The 24,229-nt window shown below is 44.9% G+C and overlaps 1 protein-coding gene across 1 annotated transcript in view; it reads right to left on the minus strand.

The window, feature by feature from the left end:
• The window catches only part of CD38 (CD38 molecule), a 36,702-nt gene extending 20,710 nt beyond the window's left edge, over positions 1 to 15,992 (minus strand). The window contains exon 1 of the mRNA XM_053577895.1: positions 15,635 to 15,992. Within this exon, the coding sequence (XP_053433870.1) occupies positions 15,635 to 15,891 (257 nt within the window). The 5' untranslated portion in view covers positions 15,892 to 15,992. The remainder of the gene's footprint in view (positions 1 to 15,634) is intronic.
• Positions 15,993 to 24,229: the final 8,237 nt, after the last annotated feature.

Here is a 24,229-nt window from a genome sequence, read left to right on the forward strand (position 1 = left end):
ATTCATTTATGACAGCATTAAAACAATTAGTATACTTGGGAATAAATACAAATAGAGAATTTCAAAGTTAGCATACTAAAAACTACAGCACCTTGCTAAAAATTAAAGAAGATCTGAATAAATATAAAGCCTTCTACATTGACGGATCAGAAGACTCACTGTCTTCTCACTGTCTCACTTGTTAAGATAACAGTTATTTCCCAAACTGATTTATAGCTTCAATGCAATCTCTACAAACATTGCAACTCTTTCTTTTGCAGAAATTGACAGTTGATTCTAAAATTCATAGGGAAATGCAAAGTGATAAAAGAGAGTCTTAAAAAAGAAGAACAGGGCGGCGCCTGTGGCTCAAGGAGTAGGGCGCCGGTCCCATATGCCGGAGGTGGTGGGTTCAAACCCAGCCTTAGCCAAAAACCAAAAAAAAAGAAGAACAAATTTGAAAGATGTATACTTCCCGATTTTAACTTATTACAATGCTACAGTAATTAAGGCAATTTGGTACTGGCATGGTGATAGAAATATAGGTCAGTGAAACAGAATTAAGAGTCCAGAAATATTGTCTTATATTTATTATCAATTGATCTTAACAAGAGTGGCAGTGCCATTTGATGGGGAAAAAATTAGTCCTTTCAACAAACGGTACAAGAACAACTGGATATTCACATGCAAAAGAATGATGTTTTTGGACACATACTTTACTCCATATACAAAAGTCAATTAAAAATGAGTGCAAGACACAAACGTGAGAGTTAAAATTACAAAACTCTTAGAACCAAACATAGAAGAAAAAGTCACCATAACCTTACATTAGGTAATTATTTCTTGATGCCAAATTACAGCAACAAAAGAAAAAAATAGATAAATTATACTTTTATCAAAATTTAAAATGTAGGTGCTTCAAAGACACCATCAAGAAAGTGAAAATAAAATTCACAGAATGGGTTAAAATATTTGCAAGTATTATTTGTTTCAGGATTTACATTCTGAGTAGTAAAGAGCTCTTACAACTCAATAATACAAAGATTACCCAGTTAACAAATGGGCCAAGGATTTTAACACACACTTTTGCAGGGAAGATACATGTAAAGATGCCCAACGTCATTAGTCACTATGGAAGTGGGACTCAGAACCAGGACATACCACTTCACACTCCCTAGGATGGTGTTTTGGGCTGGATTGTCCCCTCAAAATTCATCTGATGAGGTCCCCTCCCTCAGGATCTTACCATCTGGGCCTATTCAGGAAGAGGGCCACGCAGATGTGATTAGCTGGTGTAGGGTAAGAGCCCAAGATCTGTGTTCTAATAAACCCCACAGGTAATTCTGATGCCAGTTAGGTTTGATGATCACTGGAGTAGGAGTGAAATGTGAAGAGTTCAACATCAGTTTCTTTCCAATGTCTTCAGAGCGCATTTCACCCACACTTGACTTTGAAAGCTATGCCATTATCCACCTGGCTTTCTCTGTACATTACAAATTGAAGGAACCAAGTTATTACATTAGGTACCTCGATGTCACTCTTTATGGGGTGCCATGGTGAGCAGTCTAGGGAAAGTGTGTTGGCAGCTGTTCAACTCCGGGAGATCCTTTTAACTCTGTTAATTAGTACAGTGGCCTTCTCAGGAACTTCCCGAGCCAGATCCCAACACCCTCATAAAACTCTGCTACCTCTCTCTTTAGCAGCAGCTGCAGGATTTGAGGCAAAGATGAAAAAATAACAGAATTTTCCACTACAAAAAGTCCACTGGGGTATGTGTATACCATGGGGTACTCTTCAGCCCTAAGAAAAGACGGAGACTTTACTTTGTGTTTACCTGGATGGAGTTGAAACACATCTTAGTAAAGTACCACAAGAATGGAAAAACAAGTATCTAATGTACTCAATACTAATAGGAAACCAAAATATAAACAACCACCCACCCACATGAAAGAAAAACACAAGTATAGTTTGGCAAGGGGGAGGGGAGAGGTGGCCAGCAACCCCGACCCCGTGAAGGGCTCAACTATTTACTACTTGAACTTCACCTTAGAAATGACAACAATGTAACCTAAACATGTGTGCCCTAATATTAATCTGAAAGGTTTTAAATAAAAGGTCTGAGCACCCGCATGTACCACATGTTTTCGTGTGTGTGAACTCACAAACTCATTTTCACTCTTCCCAGGTATATAGACCCTACTTCTAGAAACATTGCCTTTAGGATTCGTAACATCATTTTGAACGGTTCAAGTATAATGCCTTGTTGTGCCAGTGGTTGAGGCTAAAAAGGTTCGCACAGGATTCAGACAGACTGAAGAAAAACCGAGGAGCCAAAAGTGGCTGTGACAGGCCCTTTGATCAGCTCGTGGAGGCCAGCGCCCAAGCATGGGGACATTGGCCTTCATTCAGCTGCAGGAACTCTGCTCCCAGGCAGAAAGCCTCAAGCCTTACATATGGGTGAACAACAGTGGCCTGGAGTCAAGCACTGATAAGAATGACATCAGATTGCTTAATCACACTTACCTGAGATAACACCAGCTAACTCATAACTCACCGTTACTCAAGATAACCCAGCACCTGCTGGCCTACCGGCCACAAAGCCTCATTGACTCATCTCCTCCACACGCCTCCATCAGAAGAGCTTAAAACGTAAGCATCCTCAAGGATTTTCTGTCTAAAAGAAAAGTTGTCTGCTGGTTTCCCAGAAAAGCACATTCCCCTCACTCTTGTTACCTCTAACAGCGTCCCCAGGGGCCTGAAAGTGGACTTCTGATCATGTGATGCCTCTTAAGAAATTTGGGCTTTCCTAATATGAAATGCCGGTTTTGGGTTTTTGTTTTTGTTTTTGTTTTTGGTGCCCTCTCCCATGACGGTTGGCTACAATGTATTTTTTCTCATCCTTTGTTCAGTTAAAGACCTCACCATGTAACCAGGTAAGAATTAGCGTGAGTGCCTCAGACCCACGAACTGAGGGTTGAATATGAATATGGGATGGGGGGCTCTGCACCTCTTCCAAAGGGGCTTTCTTTTTAAGACTTCCTTGCGTCCTTAAGCAAGATGAGATTGTCAGATCACACACAAATTACAGGGTGTACCCCAGATCAAATTTGACAAGGAGACAGGTGATGGAGAGGCTAAAAGTAAAGAAAGGATGGTAAATCTTACAGCCCCCACCCCCAAACTCCCTCTCTTTGAATCCTGCTTTTCTTCCTGCATGGGACGCATACTTTTGAGAATAAAGGATGAGCTCACTAGGTGAGGTTTTCTGGGGTTCCTCACACAGCCAGAAGGATTTAAGTGATGTGAGAGCCACATCACTGCAGAGTTCCCCCCATCCTCTGTGCCCAGGACCTGACTTACACTTGCATTTAATCTCACAGGAGCCCCTGGGCAGGGTGTTACTGTTGACCTTGCTTTTCAGGTGAAGAGACTGAAGCTCAGAGAAGCTCGGTATCTTGACTGGGGTCAATTACCCAACAAACTTTGTTCTTTGTGCTAAACAATGCTGCCTCCCACAGGAAATTTAAAAACCGTGCACCTGCACGCAGAATGGAGTTGGTTCTAGAGACCTGGAGTGGATCTGAGGATCTGAGACCTGGAGAGGATTTTCCCTACGACTCATGAGAGGTTTGACCCAGAATAAGACAGAATTATTCCCAGCTGCTGGGATGAGGGCAGTGGGGGGAAAAGGGATGGGTCAAGAAGAGGTGAGAAAAAAAAAAAGAAGAGGTGGAAAAAGCAGACGTATTTATCAGTTAAATCCAGTTTTTCTGTTGTCAGCCCACGGTAGGCATTATAGCTCTGCACCCTCACCTCTCTAAACCCACAGCCTTCCCTTTAATAATAGGTATATTTCAAAGCCACTGTCAATCAAGTATCATCACCTTCCTACTGGGCTGCTCTGCAAGGAAAGCTCTCACAACTAATCCTCTTCCCTAAAAGTACTTAGATCATGAGGGGTAATTACACTCCTCCTGTGAATTTTACAGCTGAAGGCTGTGTAGGCTCAAAGAAAACAAGCAGGTGAACGCAATTGTTAATCCTCGGATCTGAGGCCACCAGCCCGAGTGTAAGGTAAACACTGCCACCTCGTGGGAGAAGTGGGTGATTGTCATGGTCTACTGAGGCAGTTAGGATTTAGATTTTTAGGGTCTTAAAATCTGAAAACTCCTATAATCCCAGCACTCTGGGAGGCCAAGGTGGATAGATTGCTTGAGCTCAGGAATTCAAGACCAGCCTGAGCAAGAGCGAGACCACCCCCCCCCATCTCTACCAAAAACGGAAAAACTTGCCAGGAGTTGTGACAGGCACCTATAGTGTGAGTTGATTTCATCTAATTTAGAATCATTAAATCTTAATCCAGTTAACTTAATCCAGCCTCAGTAGGCTGAGGCATGAGGATCATGTGAGTTTGAGGTTGCCGTGAGCTATGATGATACCACAGCACTGAACTCCAGGGCGACAGAGTGAGGCTCTGTCTCCAAAAATATCTGAAAACTCTTCAGGCTAAAGGAAAGCTTAGAAATCACGAATCCATCAATTCAGAAAATATTTGTTGAGTATATACTATGTGCTAAGAATATTTATGAGCATGTAGCACAAACCAGAGATCCTGCCTTGTGGGGTTTACATTCTATAGGAGCAGGGACTGATGACAAACAGTAACATGAACCTAAGGGCTATAGAGCACACTAGAAATCTACAAGTTCTGTGGACGCAGAAGGAACAAGCACCACAGAGGCCCTGACGCCTGATATGCTCCAGAAACAGCAAAGGAGCCCATGGAGCAGAGGAGCAAGGTTGGAAATAAGGTTAGAAAGGAAACGAGGTCAGGCCAGGAGGTCAGAAGCCATTGTAAGGATTGGGCTTCTCCTCGTGGTGACCTGAGGAGCCACAGAGGATGGTGAGCACAAGAGGTACATGACATTATTTAAGTTTCAAAGGACACCCCTGGCTGCTTTGTTGAGTGCGGTCTGAGAGAGGGAAAAGGCAGGGGTCGGCAGCCCAGTGCATCTGGGCTCGTGCAGACAGTGACGTGACCAGGATGGTAGCAGTCGCGACGGTAAGTGGTGGATTCTGGCTTCATTGTGAATTTCCTCATGGAGTCAATGTAGGTGTTAGAGAAAATAAAGAGTCAGTGATGATTCCAAGGCTTGAGACCCGAGACGCTAGAAAGATGGCATTGTCACCATCCCCTAGGATGGAGAGGGCTTTGGGTGGGGGTGGTATCAGTCAGGAGTTCAGATTTGGACATACTGGCTTAAAATCTCTATTGGACATCTAGATGTGGAATAAACTTTCTTTCTGAAGTTCAACAGAAAGAAAACCTTGAGACTATGTGAGATCAGTGTCCAAGAGACAGAAAAGAAGATGGGCAAAGGCTGAGGCTTTGGGCAACCCGGCACTAAGAGGCTGGGAGAGGAAACCAGGTAACCAGGGAATAAGACAAAAAGTAGAATGGGCCGCGCTGGAAGCTAAGTGAAGAAAGTATATGAATCAGGAAGAAGTGGAAAACTGTATTAGATCTTCCTGATCCGTCAAAAAGACAAGGACTGAGAATACGTAGTTTTAATTATTAGTCAGGGCAGGGCACAGTAGGTCATACCTCTAATCCCTGTGTTTCAAGAGGCCCAAGTGGGAAGGATCACTTGAGTCCAGGAGTTTGAGACCAGCCTGGGCAACCTAGCAAGGCCCAGTTTCTACAAAATATCAATTAGCCAGGTATGATGGTGCACACATGAAGTCCTAGCTACAGGAGAGGCTGAGGCGGGAAGGTCTCTTGCACCCAGGAGTTCAAGACTGCAGTGAGCTAGGATCAAACCACTGCACTTCAGACTGGGCAACAGAGCAAGACCCCATGTTTTAAAATAATGATGAGGAGGAGGAGGAGGAGGAAGGAAAAGAAGAAAGAGAAGGAAAGGTGAAGTCAAAACAAAAGTTTCAATTTCCAAATGCATTGGGAGGTGTGCCTGTCCTTTTGTTGATTGCTAGTTTTCTTCCACTTATGTTAAATGATATGTTTTATAAATTTCTTTTGAGGAAGACCTTGGGAAACACTGCTTGTATTTAAACATACTGTAAATTTATCATTAAGAAAGCGATGGCCTTAAATTTATCCCACTCACATTTGACGTGCCATCCAACAGAACAAAGAGGTAGCTGTTAACACTACAATGGACACAAGAAAACCCACTTCACTGTTGTTCTGGCCTGCTGTGCAGATTGACAGAGCTGCCACCTCTGATCATCTTTTAAAGCAAACCATTTCCAGAAGGAAAGATTCCAAAAGGAGTTATTGCCCACATGCATGAAAAAGGGTGGATGAATGAAGAAGACATGAAAATCTGGTTTAACAAGTCTGGTCACAAAGATCTGGTGGATTATTTTAAAAGAACAGCTTTCTTTGTTTTTGATCACTACAAAGCCCATGTTACAGAAAATGCAAAAGCAATTGCAGTGGAAAGCTTTTCCTCTTAGAACTGGAACCAGACAAGGTTGTCCTCTGTCACCTTTACTATTCAACATAGTGCTGGAAGTTCTAGCCAATACAATTAGGCAAGACAAGGAAATAAAGGGAATCCAAATGGGAGCAGAGGAGGTCAAACTCTCCCTCTTTGCTGACGACATGATCTTATACTTAGAGAACCCCAAAGAGTCAACCACAAGACTTCTAGAAGTCATCAGAAAATACAGTAATGTTTCAGGATATAAAATCAACGTCCACAAGTCAGTAGCCTTTGTATACACCAATAAAAGTCAAGATGAGAAGCTAATTAAGGACACAACTCCCTTCACCATAGTTTCAAAGAAAATGAAATACCTAGGAATATACCTAACGAAGGAGGTAAAAGACCTCTATAAAGAAAACTATGAACTCCTCAGAAAGGAAATAGCAGAGGATATTAACAAATGGAAGAACATACCATGCTCATGGATGGGAAGAATCAACATTGTTAAAATGTCTATACTTCCCAAAGCAATCTACCTATTCAATGCCATTCCTATCAAAGTACCTACATTGTACTTTCAAGATTTGGAAAAAATGATTCTGCGTTTTGTATGGAACCGGAAAAAACCCCGTATAGCTAAGGCAGTTCTTAGTAACAAAAATAAAGCTGGGGGCATCAGCATACCAGATTTTAGTCTGTACTACAAAGCCATAGTGGTCAAGACAGCATGGTACTGGCACAAAAACAGAGACATAGATACTTGGAATCGAATTGAACACCAAGAAATGAAACTAACATCTTACAACCACCTAATCTTTGATAAACCAAACAAGAACTTACCTTGGGGGAAAGACTCCCTATTCAATAAATGGTGTTGGGAGAACTGGATGTCTACATGTAAAAGACTGAAACTGGACCCACACCTTTCCCCACTCACAAAAATTGATTCAAGATGGATAAAGGACTTAAATTTAAGGCATGAAACAATAAAAATCCTCAAAGAAAGCATAGGAAAAACACTGGAAGATATTGGCCTGGGGGAAGACTTCATGAAGAAGACTGCCATGACAATGGCAACAACAACAAAAATAAACAAATGGGACTTCATTAAACTGAAAAGCTTCTGTACAGCTAAGGAGACAATAACCAAAGCAAAGAGACAACCTATACAATGGGAAAGGATATTTGCATATTTTCAATCAGACAAAAGCTTGATAACCAAGATCTATAGAGAACTCAAATTAATCCACATGAAAAAAGCCAACAATCCCTTATATCAATGGGCAAGAGACATGAATAGAACTTTCTCTAAAGACGACAGACGAATGGCTAACAAACACATGAAAAAATGTTCATCATCTCTATATATTAGAGAAATGCAAATCAAAACAACCCTGAGATATCATCTAACCCCAGTGAGAATGGCCCACATCACAAAATCTCAAAACTGCAGATGCTGGCGTGGATGTGGAGAGAAGGGAACACTTTTACACTGCTGGTGGGACTGCAAACTAGTACAACCTTTCTGGAAGGAAGTATGGAGAAACCTCAAAGCACTCAACCTAGACCTCCCATTCGATCCTGCAATCCCATTACTAGGCATCTACCCAGAAGGAAAAAAATCCTTTTATCATAAGGACACTTGTACTAGACTGTTTATTGCAGCTCAATTTACAATCGCCAAAATGTGGAAACAGCCTAAATGCCCACCAACCCAGGAATGGATTAACAAGCTGTGGTATATGTATACCATGGAATACTATTCAGCCATTAAAATAAATGGAGACTTTACATCCTTCGTATTAACCTGGATGGAAGTGGAAGACATTATTCTTAGTAAAGCATCACAAAAATGGAGAAGCATGAATCCTATGTACTCAATCTTGATATGAGGACAATTAATGACAATTAAGGTTATGGGGGGGGAAGCAGAAAGAAGGATGGAGGGAGGAGGGTGGGGCCTTAGTGTGTGTCACATTTTATGGGGGCAAGACATGATTGCAAGAGGGACTTTACCTAACAATTGCAATCAGTGTAACTGGCTTATTGTACCCTCAATGAATCCCCAACAATAAAAAAAAAAAAAAAAAAAGCAATTGCAGTGGACTTGAAAACCCATCCTGCTTGGGTGGCGCCTGTGGCTCAAGGAGTAGGGCGCCCATCCCATATGCCGGAGGTGGCGGGTTCAAACCCAGCCCCGGCCAAAAACCACAAAAAAAAAAAAAAAAAAAGAAAACCCATCCTGCTGTGACACCTCTATGCTAACCAGTCACGTGCAATAAACAAGCTCTTTGAGGCCCTAATGAAGAGTGGACGTGTTCACCATGGATGTAGTCAGCTGGTGAAGATTTAACACCCACAGACAGAAAGAAGAAAGCATTCACCACCCAGGCTTGCGATTGGGTCCTAGACTGTGGAACAGTATACTATTATACTGAATAGTAGACTATTCCAAATACTGAAATAGCTAATAACCACTCTCTGGTACACCCAAAAGTTTTGCTTTCTATCTACTTGGTCGTTTATTTGCCTATTATAAATACTGAATTTGTATTTTTCCCAAGTGTTCTGCAAAGTAAAAGTTTTATGATTAGATAAAAAGCGTATCCGTCATTGAAGGGAAAAAGAATGTTAGTCTCATTTCATTTATTCTTCAAATTTCCGACCTCAGAAATTTCACTTTCTTTTATCACTTAAAAAAACAAGATCCTTATCATCTCTCCTTTCAGCATAGACATTTATTGGTAATATTTTGCTGAAAAAGATCATCTCCCACGCCCCATGCAGATCAACTACAAAAATCTGTGGCTATAACCATTCTTCCCCTTTTTAACACCTTAGTGCTTGAAACACACACAGAGGAAACTATTTATTGATTCCATTTGTCATTCGGTTTCCTGTTTCTTTCATAGCATCTTATATCTATTTTTTCCACCACCCCCATTTAAGAAAGCTTTGTCTTTGAAGATTGGTGACCTGATCTTTTTCTAAGGGGTTCCTTTTTTGGTGAGAATAATGGCTGGCTAATTCTACGTTGCAGGAAAAAAAAAAAAATCTCCTAACTGAAAAAAAAAAAATTGTCTACGGTGAGTCACGGTACTGAACAACAATATTTATTCTTCTACAAAACAAGTTACCTGTCTTCTACATAGCTAATAACCACTCTCTGGTACACCCAAAAGTTTTGCTTTCTATCTACTTGGTTGTTTATTTGCCTATTATAAATGTGTTTATGCTTTCTGTTCCTTTTTTATTTTATTTATTCATTTATTTATTTATTGAGACAGAGTCTCACCATGTCACCCTCAGTAGAGTGCCATGGTGTGACAGCTCACAGCAACCTCCAACTCCTGGGCTTAAGCAAGTCTCCTGCCTCAGCCTCCCAAGTAGCTGGGACTACAGGTGCCTGCCACAACGCCCAGCTATTTTTTTGTTGCAATTGTCATTGTCGTTTAGCTGGCCCAGGCTGGGTTCGAACCCACCCACTGTGCTACGGGTGCTGAGCCTGCTGTTTCTTTTTTAATCATATAATCTAATTAAATTGTGCCTAAAACTGGATAAGCAGAAAATGAAACAATTTTGTTTACTAAGTTGCATGTTTTGCTAAAAATGATAAGTGAGTGAGTCACTTGAATGTGTCACTGAAGTTGACGCTGGCAGGCCAACTGTAAATGACGTAAGAGACCGTAGCAAAGTAGGGCCATCAAGTATTCTTCACGTAGAGGATTCTTCCGCCCACTTTGAAGAAGCTGCCTTTCAGACAAGCCCCAGTTTCTTCCATCCTGAACACTTCCCTGTCCATCGAGTCACTGCCCCATCTCTGTTCTCCCAGACTGCAAACCCCTTACAAGAGTAGTCTGTGTGCATAGTCTCCGATTCCTCTCCCCATTTTGTTTTCTTAAATCCATTCCAGACAGGTTTTCATCACTCTTCCCTAACTGATATTGTCAAAGTCATTGGTCAGTTTCCCATCTTCATTTCACTTGATCAGTCAGAATCACGCAAACACTGATTCCTCCCCTCTTCCATGAGTCTCTACATGCTGTTGGCACCCAGCTATTTATCTCCAGCCCGGAACTCTCCATCCAGTACCCTCAGATTCACACGAACCAGCTTCACGTTCAACTTCTCCACTAATACTGTAGTCCTCCCTTAGCCATATGTCCAAGACCCCAGTGTTCGCATGCAACTGTGGATAGCCCCAAGCCCCCCATATGCACTCTATGTTTGTTTGGTCTGATACCCCAGATGGCTGCTCACTGACTAACAGGTGCTCCCACCTAATGTGCACAATGTAAGGGTATATGGCACACCTCCTGGGTGCAGGACACAACTACAACAGGGTTAACAAATGCAAATATTGTCGTTTGTACCCTCACATTAATCTAAATTTAAAAAAAAAAGAGGTGATTCTTAAAGAGCTTGTCCTGGCAACAAGGAGACATGACATTCTGCTACTTTCCCTGCAGAGATTTTTCATCTTTCCTGAAGAACAAAGACAAAGCCTCCGTGAAAGGGGACCAGGGCTCTCACGCCACATTCTCATGACCTGCCCTAGAAGTAGACAGAAAACGCACCAGATGCCCATGCCTGAAAGTATTCCCGGGCCCAGGGAACATTAAACAGCAAATAAAAACCACCATGCGGGAGGAGAGAGAGGTCTTGGAAGAGAGGGGAAAGCTGCCTCCTGCCTTTGAACAATGAGCCCCACATTTTCATTCTGCACTGGGCCCCACAAATTGCCCAGCCAACCCGAGAACCGGGAGGAGACGGCCAAACGTCACCTAACCTCCTCAAGGTCCTTTTGCTTGTCCTTAAGTTGTGGATCCCTTAAGGCTTTCCTGACGGGATTCTGGTGAAGTTTAGAAAGAGTAAACTACGTAGAGTTCCCTGTACATTGTAGACAGCCAATACATATCCATTCCCAATCTTTTTCTCTTCAAAGTATCAGAACTGACTTTGGTTGCTCTTTTTCTAAAGTCCTAAGACGACAAGGAAAGGAGGAAGTGGAGAAGTCTTGAGTGTTTGCTGAGATAAAGAACAGAAGTCATCTCCGGGCAGACGCCACCATTTCCTCCACTGTCACGTGTGATGCCTGAGCAAGGAGCGTCACTTGAGCAGTGGGGACCAATGGGAACCTTTCTGGGAACAGCATCTGAAGCAAAACACTGGGCTAAAAACCACAGAAGTGGGTCTCTTCTCCCTCCCCTCCTATCTCATCAATCATCATACCCACACTGGGGGCGTCCCAATAGCCTTTCTTTCTAGAAGATTCTATTCCCACAACTACTTTCTTTTTGATATCCTGGTAGCACCCAGGCCCCACAGGCCGCATTTAGTTTACTTGCAGAGGTACCCCCACCCCACCCTTCCTCCCACAGACAGCACTTCCGCCTGAGTTCCCCATGTGTCCCACGGCAGCACCAGGCCCCACTCCTGAGAGCCTCACTTCACTCTCACTGGTTCACCTTCCACGTTCAATCTCAGTCTTGGTGCTTCTAAGACTTTCTGGCCACTGGTCTCTGTCTTAGAACCCTGGAACAAAAGCCAGGATTGAAGGAAACCCGGTAATCATAATGCCAAGTGTTGCGAAGACCAGGGGAGCATGATACCGTCCACAACCCTACCAAAGCCCATGGTCCACCTAAGAATACTGATGGTGAGCAGGTGGTCCCCCGTCACCCCAACGGGAAAACATGCTGGAACTCTGTCCCATGCAAATCGTCACTCTCATACTCTCTTGTGTGCTAAGAAGGTCTGGGTCGTGGGACAATGTGAGGTGCAGAGCCTCCCACCAGTGGGACTCAGGGCAAGGTCCTAACATCTTCCAGAATTTTAGTCAATGAATTGGCCCATTTTCCCTCACAGTGGCATCTTCTCTGTCCCCAGGGCCTTCTCTCCACAGGGTAGCACACCCTCCTCAGAGCACCCCCTTGTTGAAATTCTATCAAAAGGAAGACTTCAAATGCTGCATTTTTCATGGAACCCTTTCTGCCTCTGCCCCACCATGGGGTGATGTCCACATCTGCATCTCTGCGGCATCGTGTGGGCACTTGGCTCCCATATTCAGCAATTCACATGTCCCTCTTGTTTGACAGATGCCTGCATACAACTCACACGCCCCGCAGAAAGAGAGCGGGGCTAGCCGTGCAGAAGCAATAGCTCCCTTCTTGGGACCCCTTGCGGCTGTGTATAAACCTCTCTGTTGCACAGATCACAAGGTCCTATGTTGCTCTGATCCTTCCCCCACCTTTTGGCTGTAGGAACCTGGAGACCAAGACCTGTGTTTTCTTCTTCTGTGAAGCCCAGTAATCAGCCTTAGCACCAGCCATATAGTAAGTCTCTCGAAAGCGTGGATAAAAATTTGCTATTTTGTACATTTTGTACTAATGACTTTGATTGCATATGTATATGAATATTACCTAAAACATATAAAGATCTCCCGTAATAAGAAATAGATAAGCAACTCAATAGAAATGATCAAGGATACCAATGAATAGAAAAATCTAAATGGTTGGTCAACACATGCACAATGTTCAGACTCACTGATAATCAGAGAAAAAATGGTGCTATTTTTCTTATAATTTGAAAGTTGAAAATCTTCAGCAATCAGTGCATCTTACAAGGGTACATGTGAAATTTAGTAAATGTAGAGTTTAAATGTCTTAACACAATAACTAAGAAAATGCCAGGAAGGCTATGTTAACCAGTGCGATGGGAGTGTGTCAAACGGTCTATAAAACCAGTGTATGGTGCCCCATGATCACATTAATGTACACAGCTATGATTTAATAATAATAAAGAAAGAGAGAAAGAAAATCTTCAGCAATGAGGAGATTGTGGAAAAGCTCACCCTCTAATAGACTGATGGTGGGAGGGTTAATGGCACGGCTATTTTGGAGAGACTTTAGAAATATTTGGAATTTAGAAAAATCAAAATATGCATAATTCTCCCTTTGACCCAGAATTTCAACCCCTAGAAGTCTATCCTACAAAAACAACCCTGTATGTACAAAGGATACATGCGGAGACGCACATTCCATCAAGCCTCTCCTAAGAAGGACAGAAGTTTTGTGAGAGCAGGAACGTTGTCATTCACTCCCATAGTGAGATTGCTGCCTGGAACATGGGAGATGCTCAACAGATAATTGTTTGTTTGTTTGTTTTAATTGCAATAGAGTTTCACTTTGTCACCCTCAGTAGAGTGGTGTGTCATCATAGCTCATAGCAACCTCCAACTCTTGGGCTCAAGTGATTCTCTTACCTCAGCCTCCCTATTAGCTGGGACTACCAGCGCCTGCACAATGCCCAGCTAGTATTATTATTATTATTATTATTTTGTTTAGCAGGCCTGGGCCGGATTCGAACCCACTAGCCTCGGAGCATGTGACTGGTACCCTAACCACTGAGCTACAAGTGCCCAGCCTCAACAGGTAATTGTTAAATGAACGAATGAGATTGAAAAATTGGAAACATACTAATTTCCTGTGAATAGGAAATGGTTACATCTACTCTCTGAAATAGGATGAGTTATGAACAGGGTTGAGGTAGGTCTACACATACTGACATTGAAAGATCTCCATGATTGAGTGTTGATGTTGAGTTAAAAAAAAAAAGAATAATAATAAAAAATTAAAAACAACATAAATTTGGGTGGTTCCTGTGGCTCAAAGAAGTGGGGTGCTGGCCCCATGTTCCAGGGGTGGCGGGTTCAAACCAGGCCCAGCCAAAAACTACAGAAAAAAAAAAAACATAACTTCCATGACTGGAGGGCTGATTTCCTGCATTGTGATTTAAATAATACCAGATATTCATTTAAACAGTCATCCTTGATCTGTAATTATTATTGTGAGAAAGTGTCTTCTGATGCTCATTTCCCCCCCAAAAAGAAGTTATTACATGACAAGATTATTACTCCGGATCCTCATAATTTCCCTATGTGCTAAGTACTACTTTTAATGCTTCCATTTCACAGTTGGGAACTCCTGCACAGAGAAACGAACTGGCCCAAAATCTCACTGTGCCAGAGCCAGGACGTAACCCAAACAGCGTGACTCCAGAATAGATGGTCGTAAAGCACCCAAGGATATGTGATCATATGTCCTGGTTCAAGCCTAGTGACGCTGCATACTTATTAATAGTATTTTCTATTATTATCTTTTCTGTTTCAAAAGTCTGTAGCTATGATCAATAAATTTTATAGTCACTCTGTCTATACAACGTACAGAGGCAGTATAGGTTAGTGGCTAAGAGTTCAGTCTCTGAAGGCAAATTGTGGACTGAACCCTCTACTTCAGTTTGCACATCTGTAAAATGTGAATACCAAGAGTAATGACCCCATACTTTTTTTTTTTTGAGGCAGTGTATCGCTCAGTCACCCTGTGTAGAGTGCTGTAGCATCATAGCTCACAGCAACCTCAAACTCCTGGGCTCCAGCGATCCTCCCACCTCTGCCTCCTCAGTAGCTGGGACTACAGGTGCCTGCCACAACCCCGGCCAGTTTTTCTATTTTTAGTAGAGATGGCTCTCACTCTTGCTCAGGCTGGTCTTGAACTCCTGAGCTCAAGCAATCCACCTGCCTTGGCCTTCCAGAGTGCTAGGATTACACCGGGTCGTTCTGCTTTGTTAATGATTTTTCAGGTCATATGCTTTTTAGGGCACGCAAGAAGAATCCGGGTGCCCTTGTACACGAACAAATAAAACTAACGGTCCACGCCTCCTCTCCCACCGCAGGCTTCGCCAGAAGCTTGACGCGGGGGCGGATAACTGTCGGTACTTCCTGGGCAACTGCAGTGGAAGGAAACTCTTCAGAGTTCAAGATGTCAACATCTGCAGAGTTCAAGATGTCAACAGCCCAGCCCTCCCCACCCTGCGGCTTTGGGTCGTTTTCTGTGCGAGCGCCGAGGCCGGGCCGGGCGCGGGGCTGGGCAGGTGCATCGTGCCCAGAAGGCGGCGTCTCGACCGAGGGGTCGCCCAGGGGCAGAGCCAGCCGGGACTCCCTGCTCAGCGTCGCCCGCGGGCCGCGGCTGATGGGCTACAGAAGAGCCCTTGTTTGGGTGACTCCCCGGCAGGTGCCCGCCCGCCGTGCGCCCGCAGGTCCGGCTCACCCACTTCATCGCCGGCTGCACGATTTGCGACGACCGCCCACCCCGGCGAGGTGCCCGCCAGCTGTACCAGCCGTGCGCCCGCAGGCCCGGCTCACCCACCTCATCGCCGGCCGCACCACCTGCGTGTAGATGAAGCACCGCCCCAGGACGATCTCAGCCAAGTGCTTGGTGGTTCCTCGCCCCTTCCACTCCAAGGGCTGGGGCGGCTGGCGCCCCGGCAGGACTCCGACCACCACGGCCACCACCACGGCGACGGCCAAGACCAGGAGACCGACGCCAAGACAGACCTGGGCCCTTCTGGAGAGCGGGCAGCAGGGTTTGTTCCCGGACACCGGTCTGAACTCATAGTTGGCCATAAGGACCCAGCGCGGGGTCGCCGGGCGAAGTTGAAGGAGAGGCCGTGTCTAGGCAGGAAGAGCGCTCCCCGGTTCTGCAGCTGCGCCTCCCCCTGTCCTGGCTCTTGCATTTTCTCGGTTTTCCTTCCCACCCACCCCCACCCCCACCCTGCTGCAAGTGATTGGCTGACCAATAAGGGTTTAAAGGACTTAGCAGACTTTGCTACAACTCACTTCCAGACTCCTGTGCGATGGATGGACGTGGGCTCTGCTTCTCAGGGAGGGGTGAGATAAACAGCACCTTAAACCCCCCTGCGGATGCTCCAGTGACAGACTTCCCTCTACACCTCAGCCACACTTGCTGTCTGGGAAGTGTGAAGGCAGATTGCCCACCTGAGCATCTGTGTACACACAGTGCCTTCTGCCTGTAAAGGAATGCTCTCCATCTACTTCTTACTGTAAACTGATGCTTGCTTTGCCACCTGTAAAGGCTCAACTTAAATCTGATTCCTTTTCTCAAGTGGCATCCTAAGCTTGGGGCCACCGTGAAGCTCTAGGGTCAAGCCCAGCTCTGGCTGTGTGACATGGGCCAAGTTACTTACCCTCTCTGTGCTGCACATGTACAGCAGAGATCGTAGCAGTGCTGACTTGATGGGGCTGTTATGTAGACTGAGCTAATATTTACATGTGCTTGGCACATGGCAAGCACTCAGTAAATGTAAACTATCACTACCAGCTGGGTGAGGCTGCTGAGATGCAGTTTTATAGTTTGTGGAATGTGTTCAGAACCATGTTTGAAATCCAGTAATACTGAGCTCTGAGACTTCAGTACAGTGGCTTTTCCTGCCCCACTTTTCACAGAACAGCTACACCATCTGAGCAGATATCTAAGTAATATGAGGGATCACGACTCAGAACTCCAGTGGGGCAAACATTTTTCAGGCAAAGGAAACAGCAGGTGCAGAAGGTCTGGGGCAGAAAAGCCCTTGGTTACTCCAGAAGCAGCAGGGAGGCGACTGTAGCTGGACTAGAAGGTGGAGGGTTAGAGAAGAAGAGAGAAATTCAGAGGCAGCAGGAGGCCAGATCACCTAAGGTGCTGTAGGACAAGATTAGGACTTCTTTGAATTGTGCAGTTTTTTTTTGTTTGTTTTGTTTTTATTTGGGATTCATTGAAGGTACTGAGAATTAGGTTACACTGACTGCATTTGTTAGGTAACTTCCCTCTTATAATTGTGCCCCACCCCCCAAGAGGTGTGTCACACAGTGTGACCCCCTAACCCCTCTCTCCTCCCCTTTCCCTGCTCCCTCATTCTCCTACCTCCCAACACACAGAAGTTGTCAACCTGTGGGTCGTGACCCACAGGAACTGTATTAAAGTGCTGCGGCATTAGAAAGGTTGAGAACCACTGATGTTAGGTCATTTACTGCCTTCGTATTAGAATTCAGTACATTGGATTCTTGCGTCTCCGTTCTTGTGATGCTTTACTAAGAAGAAGGCATTCCACCTGCAACCTATTGGAGATCACTAAGTGACTTGATCTGGTATGACGTTTCAAAGGCTCAACCTAGCTTTAGAATAGAGAATAAATTGTAGGAAGGTGAGAATGGAAAGATGAAGATCAGTTAGGATGACTTTGACCAGGAGAGTAGGAAAAAAAGTAGCAAGAGGGGAAAAAGTTGGGCTCTGATTATAGTCTGAAGATAGTGACCACAGGGCGGTGCCTGTGGCTCAAAGGAGTAGGGCGCTGGCCCCATACACTGGAGGTGGTGGGTTCAAACCCAGCCCCAGCCAAAAAAAAAAAAAAAAAGATAGTGACCACAGGACTTGCTGATGAATTCGATGTGGGGTGTGCAAGAATGAGATTAGTCCAAGATGACCCCAGGATTTTTGGTCTGTGTAACTGACCAAAGACAGGACAGCCTTGCAATCTACAGTGATGCAAAAACTGGGGGTGATTTGGTCTCAAGGAAAAGCCATTAATCAGGAATTTGGTGTGGGGCATATTAAGTTTGAGACGCCCCTTAGACCCCCAATAGCAGACGCCAAGTAGCCAATTGGGTACAAGCACCTGGAGTTTTGGCGAGGAGTTGTCCTGAAGGTGTGAACGCAGGAGGCTGTCACATGCAGATGGTCTCCGAAGACAGCAAGATAATGTCATGGAGTGAGTATGTGCAGAAACAGAGAAAAAGAGGTCCGGAGATTCAACCCCAGGCTGTCCCTGTAATGAGGTCAGAAAGACCAGGGAGTGCCAGCGAAGAGAAACAGGAAGCAGTGACCTGAGATAAGAGGAAGTGTGACTTGGAAGCTACTGGGGAATCATTTTGGGGGAATGATGAGATGAACTCAGAGTAGGTTCAACTGAGTATCTGAGAAGCGAATGTGGGCTCTGCACCTGTGGCTCAAGCAGCGAAGGCGCCAGCCACATATACCTGAGCTTGGTGGGGCCCACCAAACAACAATGACAGCTGCAACCAAAAAATAGCTGGGCATTGTGGCGGGCACCTGTAAGCCCAGCTACTTGGGAGGCAGAGGCAGGAGACTCGCTTAAGCCCAGGAGTTGGAGGTTGCTGTGAGCTGTGATGCCACAGCACTCTACCCAGGGCAACAGCTTGAGGCTCTGTCTCAAAAAGAGAAGCGAATGTGGCATCAGATAGATGGTGTGTGTATACGAAGAGTTTTATGACAGAAGGAATACAGTGGTAAGGCCGGAGCTAGAAGAGGCTGGGGAGTCAGGGGAGAATCTTTGGATCTAAGATGAAACCTACACTACATGTCGGTAGGACGCTGGCATGATTCAGGAGGCAGGGAACCCAAGAGACGTGGAAATCGCTGGAGCAAAAAGCTGGTGTGTAGGTGAGCAGCGCCCCAGGCACAGGTGAGGGCATGGGAAGAAATTTCACCACCTCACAGAAGAAAGGCAGAAAATACGGCTTTCAGGGTTGAGAGGTTGGTGGTGATGGTGACCTCTGGGCAGTCCCTTCTGAAAACTTCCCAGGGAAATGAGAAGAAGGGTCTTCTCAGAGGAGAGACGCTGGTAGGCCTGGAAGGACACCAGGACAGCAAATGGACTTAGGAAAGGAAGGAGAATTCTCAGGGTGTTGTCAAGGGGACAGGAATCTGAAGATTGGCAGCCCAGGGACTAGCCACTGCTTGAACAAAAGGGTGAAAGGACTCACTCTGTCCCAAACTGAACTGTTCATTTTTCTCCTTCAAACAGTTCCTTTTTTGGTCTTTTGCATTTTAGTAAAAAGAGCCACCATCTCCACCAGCCCCACCAGACCCTGCTCCAGTTTCTCAAGCTAGAGACATCCACGTCTTCTTCGCCTCTTCCCTCTCCCACACCCATACGCCTGCTGCCTGCAAATTATTCATCAACTAACCCCTTTCTTCAACCACATGCCACCTGCTTAGTCCAAGAGAAGGTCCATCACCCCCTTTCCCACCTGGGAAGAGCTTCCCGATCATTCTCCCCAGATTCACTTGCCCCTCCTTCCACCTCCTCTGCACCACTGCCAGGCTCATGGGAATTTTTCAAGACGTCATTTTTAAAGTCACAACTTGTAGAGCATGACTCTGAGTCCTCCACCTCCACCTTGCTCTGGACCTAGGGAGCAGCGTGTTGGTTCCTGTCAGCTTCTCCAGCCTCCCCAGACACCTCTGTCCCCAAACTTTATGATGCTCCCAGCCTGCTGGCCTCCTCTCTGTCCCCAAACAGCCCAAGCTCTACACTGCCTCTGGCCCACAGAGATGCCGTACCCCGCCCTGTCCCTCCTTACTGAGGATGTCCTTCCTGACATCCTCAGGAAGCCTTTCCCAACCCCACTTAGACCCCAACTGGGTTAGATAGCCAAGTTGTAGACGTGTCTAGCTGAACATCACAGATGCCAGGGTATCTACTGGGACAGTACAGACGTCGGAGGCTCTGGTCAGGACCGCCCAGCCCAGAAACACACACTCTGAGAATTTCTTCTTAGGCTTTCCCTCCTCATGAGACCAGGAGTTTTCCCAAGGCCAGGTTGATAGCAACAGAAGTTCGTTTTCGTAATGCCATGAACTTCAACTCGAGGTCCAGAAATGATGGCTGAATAAACACAGTAATGAACAACCTGGAAACACTGGTTTTGCCTCTGGACACTCGTCCACAATCTCTGACCTTGCTGTGTTTCCTCCAACGCCCTCTTCTTGGCACCTGCTGTCTTTCCCATTACTTGCAATTCAAGGTTCAAAATCAATAACTGTGTAACAAGACTTGTCACTTGTTGCTTATTGAACCGACCATTGGGCATTACAGTTTTCTGGCTTATAAAATGAAACATCTAACACCTGCCACACACTCAAAAAAACACCCCTTTATAAAGGACATCTGTTTTTTGACAATAAATGTGATAAGTACATGTGGAGTAAAAATAAAACAGACCAAAAATATAGATGTAGAAAATGATTCTTTCTCCTTCCTTGATGTCCCCTCTTTCCATATTAGCGAACAATCAGCCCATGGGCCTACACACATAGAGAGACAGCTCATCACTGCTTCATAAAAGTGACAGCAGAGGGCATGTCCTGTTGTGCTCCTGGCTTTCTTCACAGGGTTACATATATGGAAGACATTCTGCATCAGCCCATATTGTTGCACTTAATTCCTTTAAATGGCCCAGTGTCCTGCTGTGTGTGCCATAGTTTACCTAACTGAGCCTGTAGCCATCTGCACTAAAGCTTTCTGCTCCTTTGTCACTATGTTAAATGCTACAGTCAGTGGGCATATTTTTGTACACATCCAAGTACATACACCCTAAAAGTAGACTTCCTAGGTCAAAAGGCATAGCGTTTAGAATTTAGAAAGCTATTTCTACCCAAAGTGGTTCACCAATCACTCCTCACACTGATGGTGGTTGAGAACGAGAGGTTCCCAACAGTACCCAGTTACAATTTCATATTTGCTGTGTCTTCACAGCAGGGACTTGGAGGAACTTCAGATTTTAGTTTCTCTTTCTGTTAAATGTAATAAACACTTGAAAAAAAAAATACAAAAGAAGCCTGTAACCCTTTCTGCTAACTCACTTGCTTTGTGAACATTCTCCCTTGGCATATGGTCTAATAACATTCTGGTATCTTCTGGGGGAAGATTACAATTACCCAAGAAAGTATCTGCATCCTCCTACCGCACCATATTGCTGTAATATGATTTGGGGCAAGTTATCTGTGTTTTTGAATTTTTACTTTCCCATCTGTAAAATGGGTACAGCGCAATGCCTACTGATCAGGTTGATGTGGAGATTAATTGAGATAATAATATTAATAACAATGATGATATACACACCTGGAACTGGCTAGACACTCAACATATGGTGACATGGTTATTATGGACTTATTTGCATGTAGTTACAACGCAGAGAAGTTCAAAAATACATATATTCTGGTATTTGTTCATTCAATAAATACTAAGGACTCAACCCATGTCAGGCACTATTTAGGCACCGAGAGCACAGAAATAAACTTGTGTGGAGGAAGCCCTGTGTAGCACCAGTTAAGAACTTCATGGTCCGATAGAACTCGTGGGCTACCCAACTTGAGCAAATAACAAAACTTCCCTGAAAGACAAGTTCCTCATCTGTAGAATGGGCTTAAAAAATATCACAGGCATCAAGGAATTCTTTGGCAAACTGAAGGACATAATAGAGAACTTAGCTGGGTGTCTGGCCCCTAGTGAGTATTGGACAGTAAGTATTAATACTTCAAGGGACAATGGGGGTGGAGATTGAAATGGGTGAGAACAGTTTCTAGGAAGGCTTTAAAAAGGTAGTGACACTACAGGAAGTTGTCAAGAGCAAGCCAGATTTGTAAAAACAGGGGACAGGCATTTAAATAGGAGAACAAAGGATGGATTTGGGGGTGCTTGAGGAACCACAGGAGTGACCATGTCCAGCCATACAGCTAGGTAGTGGGAACAAACTGGTCCTAAAAGGAGGCTCTCAAGCTCTCTTCTCTCTTTCGTCAACTTCTTTCATCATTTTTAGATCTTTTAAGTGATACAGTCACATTTTACAAAGTGGAAATACAGAAAAGAAGAAAAATGCCCCCCCATTCTAAAACCAACTACCATTAACATGTGATAATCTTTCCTTTCAGATTTTTTCCTAATCTTTGATAGCTTTGAACGTGATCATGATATATTATTTAATATCATATATTTTTTAATTCTCCTCTGTCACTTTGTTGTGCATATGTGGCCCCTGCTCAGCCATGTTCCCCCAAACCCCAGAGCCCGGGCTCATATTGCAGCTCTGCACACCTTGGGAGCTCTCTGGGCTTGAGTGCCTCGTGCAATCTCGCTGTTTCTCAGCCTTGCAAAGAATGTGTGAGTAAACGTACGCAGCAAAGAGCAGCCAATTTCCCTGGTACGGCTTCTAGAATGGGGGTACGTCCTCTCTTTGCTCTCCCACAGGAAGGTCAGCTCCATGGCAGCAAGGCCACTGGCTGCCTTTGCTCCTCAGCTCACTGTGTCCCCAGTACCAGAACAACATCCAGTATGTGGCTGGCGCCCAAGCAATGCCTGCAGAATGAACCTTCTCTCCCACAGTTCAAGTTCATTGGCAACTGGGCGAGCAAGGTCTCCATCAGAGCCACCAGCTACCCCTTCGGTCAGCAAGCACTGCTGCTCCTTTGCTGAGGAATGAAAGGCAGTGTTGAAGGGAGAAGAGGGAGATGCTCCAATTAATTACATTCTTCTTCTTTTCCTCTTTCAACAGTAATTGCTGGAAACTTTGAGGGTTGAGTACTTGTGAACAAGACCACCCTCAACTCTGCCACCATGTAAACATCATGACTCCCGGACTCTAGATGTGGAATCAGAGGCTTGGAGTTGACAGATGCAGTCTGTTCTCAAGGAGGATTGGTGGTCCTGAGCGGGAACATGGGGAAACATGTTCTTAGTATAGGCCCATGGCCACTGTCAGAAGCTTTGAGCGTCACCAGGAATCCCGGGATGACCTGTTTTCTTAGGGATGTCCTTGTGTCCTCTGCATGTTTTATGCCTCTCAGATCAGGACACCATCTCCAGAAGGACAGACCACTCATGACCTGTTTTACTCGAGCACATTCATGCAAAGGAGAGCTATACGATTTCTCCTCCCTGAAACAAAGCAAGGCCAAACCTTGTATTTATTATTTTTCCTATATTTTTAATGGTACAAAAATAAATTGGATGTGGCATAATGTTTCCAAAAATAAATAGGGTGTGACAGTTTAGACACTCCAGCTCTGGGACACCCTAATTCATGAGGGCTGCCTGCTATTTCTTGTCGGCTGACTTGTTTGTTTAATCTGGTAGAGATCGGAGGCTGGGAGAGGCCAAGTGCTCAGCTACTCCTTCAGTGAGGGCTGCTCTCTCAGCCTGCCAGTTTCTTCCTGCACCTTCAGGTTGTTGTGCCCAGATCACGAAGTCCCCAAAGACCACCAGGGAGCCAATTCTGATGCAAAAGCAAAAGAGCCTTTTATTGCAAGCTTGAGCTTGGGCTCCAGGGGGCTCCGCTGCAATGGATCCAAGCCAGGAGCCCCAAGCTCTAAAGCAGGGGGGATTTTTATAATGTGGCACAGCAAGTGGGGAGTATACAGCTTGAACAAAGGGACTGCTTCTGGATTGGCCGCCATTGGGCCTGCCATATGGCCTGATCCAGAGGGCGGTTCCTGATTGGGAGGCAGTTGTCTCATGATTTCGGGGAATTACCTGCCTTTACAGGAAAGTGAAACTTTCAAAATAAAATGGTGGAGAAAACGAAACTTAACTTCTAAGATGGCGTCAGCCGCCCAAGATGGCGTTGGTCTAGTTCTCTCAAGGTGACAATTTAGACCTCTGGGACACCTTTTATAGGCCTTCACATCTGGGTTATGAGCTTCTAATCATAGGCTCTCATATGCACCCTGTACTTCCTGATTTGGGGGGACAGTTTCCCCACCCCACCCTCCATCTTCCACTTAGATAGATACCAAAATGGTCTTTGTCACGGGTATGTCCCCAGCAAGTCCTGACCGAGAGCATATTGCATAACTGTTTGCTGGTGTGTATCACACTTCAGTGCAAATCTTTTTACTTTTTTTTTTTTTTGGAGACAGAGTCACTATGTTGCCCTCACTAGAGTGCCGTGGCGTCACAGCCCACAGCAATCTTCAACTCTTGGGCTCAAGTTATTCTTTTGCCTAGTAGCTGGGACTAAAGGAGCCCCCTACAACACCCAGCTTTTTTTTTTTTGTTGTTGTTGTTGTTGTTTAGCAGGCCTGGGTCAGGGTTCAAACCCACCAGCCCCAGTGCATGTGGCCAGTGCTCTAACCACGGAGCTGCAGGCACCAAGCCAAATCTTTTTA

Source organism: Nycticebus coucang, chromosome 23 (assembly GCF_027406575.1).
Source record: "Nycticebus coucang isolate mNycCou1 chromosome 23, mNycCou1.pri, whole genome shotgun sequence".
NCBI lineage: Eukaryota > Metazoa > Chordata > Mammalia > Primates > Lorisidae > Nycticebus > Nycticebus coucang.